Raw genomic sequence first — 6229 nt, 5'->3', positions numbered from 1 at the left:
CTAGTCTGAGATTCCAGATAAGAAAATGGTCGAGGCGCCCAATGAAGTTCCCAGCTCCATCTCTACAAACTGCTCTCACCATACTGAAATCGCTGTTCTTTGACACATGTGCGTCGACATTGATTTTCACAAGGTTCTCCGGAGGTGCGATCGAGTGGGTTGTCCTATTTGTTTCCGTTCTAGGAACTGCAGTAGCCGGCTTCTAGAGACCTTGAAAATCTACCAAAAAGGATGTAAATGGGTGGACAAAGGACTTTGAAAAATACCCTCGTGGATAGAGATTTTTTGCGTCCAACCGAAGAAAGAAAAGTTATCTCCCTAGTGGTAGCTACTAGGGAGTTCGTGGCCACCGTTCCTTCGATGGCTCCCCTCATCGACGACCTCGAGCGTCGGTGGTGAGGGGGTCACTGGATCCACGTGCGTGGATCTTTTGAGGCCCTCGTAATATAGGTTTTAGGCTGTTCCTCGTCTTGGTTTCGGCGGCGATGATGACGACGTTGAACAAAGATTCTTCAGATCCTTCCTCGACAAGACGATAGGTCCTATGATTGTGGATGGATTTGGAAACCAATCTGTTCAAGCAAGGGTGGCGTGGATAAGGCGACATCCTCATGGTGGACCTGTGTCCTCGACCTCCACCGTTGCGATGATGTTTGCTCCAGCACCGATGCAGAGCTTGGGAGGTAGTTCAGGAGCGGATGCAGATTGTGGTCTGCATCGACGATATCTGAAAAATGGTGGATCACGTGCTGGTTTTGTGGTTCGTGCATGGCAAGTATGATTTTCTCTTCCGACGTCTTAGTCGTGTGGGGATGCCGGATCTGGAGTTCGATGGCGTGTCCGGGGTGTTTACCTCGGTCTGATTTGTTCGACGGTAATGGTTTCGCCTTTGATGAGCCACATGAAGGTCCGCAAAGGTGCATATCAACAATGGAACCGCGTCGAGTTTGGGTAAGGAGGTGATCTTTCCTTTGGTGACTGTTGTGGTAGCGCGAGAGACGGGTTGTTGGTGTCTAAGTTCAGAGAATTCTTCAGTCTTGGTATTTTTTTTCTTGACTTTTGTTGCAAAGGCTAGCTTTTTGTGTCTTTCAGTTTTCAGGTCGGTGTGCATGTGATTTGTACTATAATCCTTACCATGAGAAAAAAAATCTTCGTGGAATGCGTTGACCACCATTCTTGACTTTTGTTTTTCTTTGATTTCGTCTTCTGGGATCCGGGTACAATTTAGCCCACTTCTTTACAGCCCAACTTACAATCGTTGACAGCCCAGAAGCCCAGCATCTCAGCCTGCCCTGCCCTCGCCCTAATTGCGTCTGCCCATCGCGCACGAAACGTCATCCCCAAGCGCGCAGAGAGCGCCGAGATCCGCCCAAACCTAGCGCCGTCGCGGCTCCTCACCCACGCGGCCGTCGCGGCTCCTCACCCACGCGGCCGCCGCCGTGTTCCCGTCGGCAGAGCACGAGGGGCACGGCCCTCCTCGCATACTCTCGGTACGCGCTGTCCGCCTCGGCTCATCCTGGACTAGGTAAAGCTCCGCCGCCCCCTCCCGCTCACTGCTGTTTGTCGCGCGGTGAGGAAATTTACGGGATTCCTGCCTCAGCGATGGGGTTCTAGTTACGTCCTGTTCTTGCCACTCGCGTGCGTGACCCGTTGGATTTCTGACTCCGGTCAAATTTTTATCGAGGACCTCGACTGTGATCCAGTTGTAGTCAGGGCGTTATGATGCTCCATGTCAGTCTTTGTCTATTTACGCCCGACTAATTTTCAGCTGGCTGTTGTTTGAATGTTGCGCTGAAAAAGAGATCTATTGCTATTAACTTTGAACTGTATGTTGGGCCCATCCGTTGTACGGCTGGTTAAATATCTGCAATTGCCATTGCATTTGCCGCTGATAAGTAGACATATCAAATTGGTAGCTCTTGATGTGCATCCAGCTTGAACTTGGTGGTGGAGTATGTAACTATTTATCCCCTTCAAGTTTTCTTCTGAAATGCTGTAACATCACAAATCAATAAGTTATGTGTCAATTTTGTAACTAAGAATGCCTTCATGTTTACCTGTTTGCAAAGCAGCCCCACTCAAACTGACTTTGAACAACAATGAAAGGTTGTTCGACATTAAAGTAACCATGCTAAACCAGTGACTTGGCATTACGGGTAGCCTTTTTGTAAGCTTATGATATGTGAATCCATGGCTTATCGTCCTTATTATCTTCTTCCTGTTTTACTTGCCGGCCTACTATGTTATTCTCGTTGCTAGTTTTGGCATTTGCACTTCTGTGCTTGTGATGTTGTTTTGAAAAACATGCTTTGAGGAATTGCACTGATCATCCACAGCTGACCTTTGTGTTACAGATGGCTGGATATATGTCACGAGGACCCCCAAATGGCTCTATTTATGTATGCAATCTGCCTCCTGGAACTGATGAGACCATGTTGGCTGAATATTTTGGCACCATAGGGTTGCTAAAGGTATGGGTCTTACCAGGTAACATTTTCGCAACCACATGCAAGTTCTTGAATGGTCTTGTAAGCCCTTGTTAATTCCATTTCATGATAGATTTGTCATTTCCTCTTCTCATATCTCAACAGAAGGACAAAAGGACTGGCCACCCAAAGATTTGGATATACAGGGACAAAGTTACAAATGAACCGAAGGGTGATGCAACAGTCACCTACGAAGATCCCCATGCTGCTTCAGCTGCTGTGGAATGGTTCAATAATAAGGATTTCCATGGAAGCATCATCCAGGTTCACATAGCTGAGTCAAAAAACAAAGATACGGTTGATAACTTCACCAATGTGAGCATTGATGCTGAGATTGTTGGACAAGATGAATTGGATAACGGGTCAGGCAGGGGTAGAGGACGCGGTGATGGTCCAGCAAAAGCTTGGCAGCAAGATGGAGATTGGATGTGTCCAAATACAAGGTCTGTTACGATTGGTGAGCAACTTTTCTTTTGTTGCTGATTGGTATGGTCTTTACTATGTAGTCTATCCTTTCTTATATGATTTCTTCTTTCAGCTGTGGCAATGTAAATTTTGCCTTCCGTGGTGTTTGTAATCGTTGTGGAGCCTCTCGCCCTGCTGGTGTTAGTGGATCAGGTGGTGGTGGTGGTAGGGGTAGAGGCCGTGGTAGTGATGATGCAAGAGGCAGTCGTGCTGCTGCTGCTGTTGGTGGTCCTCCTGGGCTGTTTGGTCCTAATGATTGGCCATGTACGATGTAAGGACATCTAAATAATTTTTATTCCATTACTTTGATATGTCTCTTTAGTTTCTACTTTGTCCTTATACTTCCATTTGTTCTCCCTCCTTCCCAAGATGTGAGGTCCTAAGTCATTTTCAAAAGGTTTGACTTAGATTAGTATAGAAAAAGAAATATTGACATCTATTGATTTGGTATTTCAGATGTTGATATTTTTTGGTCATTTTACTTAGGACAACATTTATGTGCCTTATATTTTGTGAAACATGGAGTATGTTTTACTTGGATGCTGCCTGCTTCTCTGTACCCATCTTACAATTTTAAAATTAGGTGGCTGTTTGGGTGGCAAATGATTTTAGGATGGTATCGCATGTTGTATGATTCTTGTTACAGGCTAAGTTTGCTTCATCATATTGTAATTGCTATTGTCCATTGTCTCGCAAGTATTTTATAGACCTCACAAGGACGATACCCTCTTTGTAGCCTTTTGGACCGATTAAAGTTCTTTAGAGTAATAGAAGTACATTGTTTTGTACTGTTCTATAAGGCTGTATCTGATCTGGAACCTATTTCCTATGTGTGTTTCAGGTGTGGCAATGTAAACTGGGCAAAGCGGACCAAATGTAATGTCTGTAACACCTCTAGGCCAGGTCACAATGAAGGTGGTGTGAGGTACTACATATTGCATGTTAAAAATTATTTGTACTGAACCTGTTGTGAATTCAATTTCGGTTAAGTCGCATCGTGCACCCCTTACCATTCTGATGCCCATTGTGGCAGTAGTGTCCACAGTGTTATGACGCACCCACAACTGGGTGACATATGTTATGGTCAAAGCTAAGCAGCTTTGTATCTGATTACTTACATCGAAGGTACATATTTGTGTCTTACGACTTTTCTTGTTAATTATTTTCTTTGCAGAGGTGGCCGGGGTGGCGGCTTTAAAGAACTTGATGAAGAAGAACTGGAAGAAGTACGGAGGCGCCGGAAAGAAGCTGAGGAGGTAGGATGCTTTCTTTTGTATTAATTATTATATTTGTGTCATGATATTGGGTTTCCATGTGAAAACGTTCTTTTTGTAGGATGATGGAGAAATGTATGATGAATTTGGTAACCTCAAAAAGAAGTTCCGTGCTAAATCGCATCAAACTGAGAGTGCACCAACTCTTCCTGGGTCTGGACGTGCTGGATGGGAAGTCGAGCACCGTGGTAATATCTGCTCTTTTTCTTCACCTTGAAGACCTTTTCTTTTGATTAAGTCGTGTGTTAGTTCCGCAGGTTATTGAAGCACTTTAAATTCTGTAATACTGGGACTAGAGTTGGACAATTTCCATTTTGCATGTCCTGTACATGAACTGGTGATTTTGCTACTGTAGGTTCCACTGAGAGAGAAGGCCGAGAGAGGAGCAGAGATCGGGGCAGGGACGACTACGATGAAAGGGAAAGCAGGAACAGAGACAGAGGTTCCCATGGAAGAGAGCGGCGCCGTAGCCGAAGCAGGAGCAGAGACCGCGAGAAGGAAAGGGGGAGGGACAGGGGCAGAGACCGTGGCAACGAGAGAAGCTGGGAGCGCGGCACCGAGCGTGAACGTGATCGCTACAGATGATATGTCAGGAGTTTTCTCGTGTTTGCTCGCCACTTTTCAGTTTTCTGAATCTTTTGTTATGCTGTTGGAGAGCTGTGGTGTATCACATTGCTATTAGACATGCTTATTATTTTTATTTGGGTTTTGAGTTCCCAAAAAACTGATCGGATGAACGGGTGGTCAGATCATATGGTACAACAGAATTGCCGAGCAATGACCATCGAGACCTGACAATGTCTGGATCATAGTAGACTCGACGAACAAGGCACAGTACATCCTGTGTTGCGGTGTCTGATGCAAGACGAGCCATAGATTGCAGCAAGGCATCAGCCATGTCTACTATGTTTGCTTTTCTCTGATTTATCATCTCAATTTAGAACGCTTTTATTAAATAAAGCTCTCAATTTAGCCCGCAAAAAAAAAGACAGGCATTTCGGGCATTTCGCTCCCGATAGTCGCTACAGTTGCATTGTACTCCCTTTGCTTTTACTTACTCTGCATATTAGCTTGACTTATATTAGCTTGATCAAAGTCAAGCTTTGTAAATTTTGACAAAGTTTAGAGGCAAAAATATTAACATATACAGTAACAAATTAGTACCATTAGATTTATTATTGAATGTACTTTCATATCATATAAATTGGTTATGGTAATGTTTATATTATTTTCTCTAAACTTGGTCAAACTTTGCAAAGTTTGACTTTAGTCAAATCTAATATGCAGACTAAATAAAAATAGAGGGAGTATCATGGATGGCCTTGAGCCCTTGATGATGTGGACTGGGGAGGGCATCTTGTTTTTGACCGCGTAGTTGTTGCGTTCCTGCCAGATTTCCCAACATGCAAGCAGGAGCATGGATCGAATGCCTTTCTTCCAGCAAGGATCAGTCGCATCGAGGATGCTCTCGACGATGGAGGTGGTTGACTCCTGCTGCCACTCGTCCCTGGGTTTCATGGAGGAACACCTGACCCCTGCTCTGCTCTCAAAATCACAAACCAAACGGGGTAGCCCCATGATATCATGCTCCATACAAAAACTCGAATATAGCGGTCAACTTCGTGTTTTTCGTGAAGCACCTAAAAGGGTGCTCCAAAAAGTCTAGTTTGAAGTTTCTCGTGGACTTGGGGGAAAATTACCTCACATTTCCACCAATAAGTGGACACTTCTTCGTTTTTCCTTAAAATTAGTCATTTCCCGTCGAACTTTTCATTCTTTGAAGCTGGAGCTAGCTGCAAGCCAAACATAATCCACTGCTCTTTTGTGCAGTTGCAACTCCTAGGTAGATCTGCTTCAAAGTGAATTTGGTGGAGTGGAGATGATTTTTGAAGGATGGAGCAGTCCTAAACTGGCTTTTAAGCTCAATGTTGGGTTGTTCTATTCCTTATCTCTAAAGTTATTCTCAGTTTCGCGTGGCGATAAGAAACCCTAGCGGCCAGCCTG

The 6229-nt window shown here is 44.6% G+C and overlaps 1 protein-coding gene across 2 annotated transcripts; it reads left to right on the top strand.

Annotated features, from left to right (window-relative positions):
* The first annotated feature begins 1332 nt into the window (after nt 1–1332).
* Nucleotides 1333–5041, top strand: LOC119308788 (transcription initiation factor TFIID subunit 15-like). 2 transcript variants are annotated; one of them, XM_037584936.1, is made up of 8 exons: nt 1333–1525; nt 2355–2471; nt 2592–2929; nt 3025–3222; nt 3793–3876; nt 4126–4207; nt 4287–4410; nt 4581–5041. In XM_037584936.1, exons 2-8 carry the CDS (start codon nt 2355–2357, stop codon nt 4808–4810), a joined length of 1173 nt encoding a protein of 390 aa, XP_037440833.1. In that variant the 5' UTR covers nt 1333–1525; the 3' UTR covers nt 4811–5041. The 2 variants fall into 2 exon arrangements, with proteins under 2 accessions (XP_037440833.1, XP_037440832.1); XM_037584935.1 differs by having other exon boundaries at nt 1334–1525; nt 4287–4413.
* Nucleotides 5042–6229: the final 1188 nt, after the last annotated feature.

This window comes from Triticum dicoccoides, chromosome 5B (genome assembly GCF_002162155.2).
Source record: "Triticum dicoccoides isolate Atlit2015 ecotype Zavitan chromosome 5B, WEW_v2.0, whole genome shotgun sequence".
NCBI lineage: Eukaryota > Viridiplantae > Streptophyta > Magnoliopsida > Poales > Poaceae > Triticum > Triticum dicoccoides.
The sequence above is the reverse complement of the archived record's forward strand: the minus strand, read 5'-3'. Positions and strand labels throughout refer to the sequence as shown.

Coding starts and splice junctions, on each gene's coding strand:
- LOC119308788 (XM_037584935.1), top strand. CDS start 2,355: ATGGCTGGATATATGTCACGAGGACCCCCAAATGGCTCTATTTATGTA. Junction 3,877..4,125: donor CACAATGAAGGTGGTGTGAG/GTACTACATATT, acceptor TTTTCTTTGCAG/AGGTGGCCGGGGTGGCGGCT. Junction 4,414..4,580: donor ATGGGAAGTCGAGCACCGTG/GTAATATCTGCT, acceptor TTGCTACTGTAG/GTTCCACTGAGAGAGAAGGC.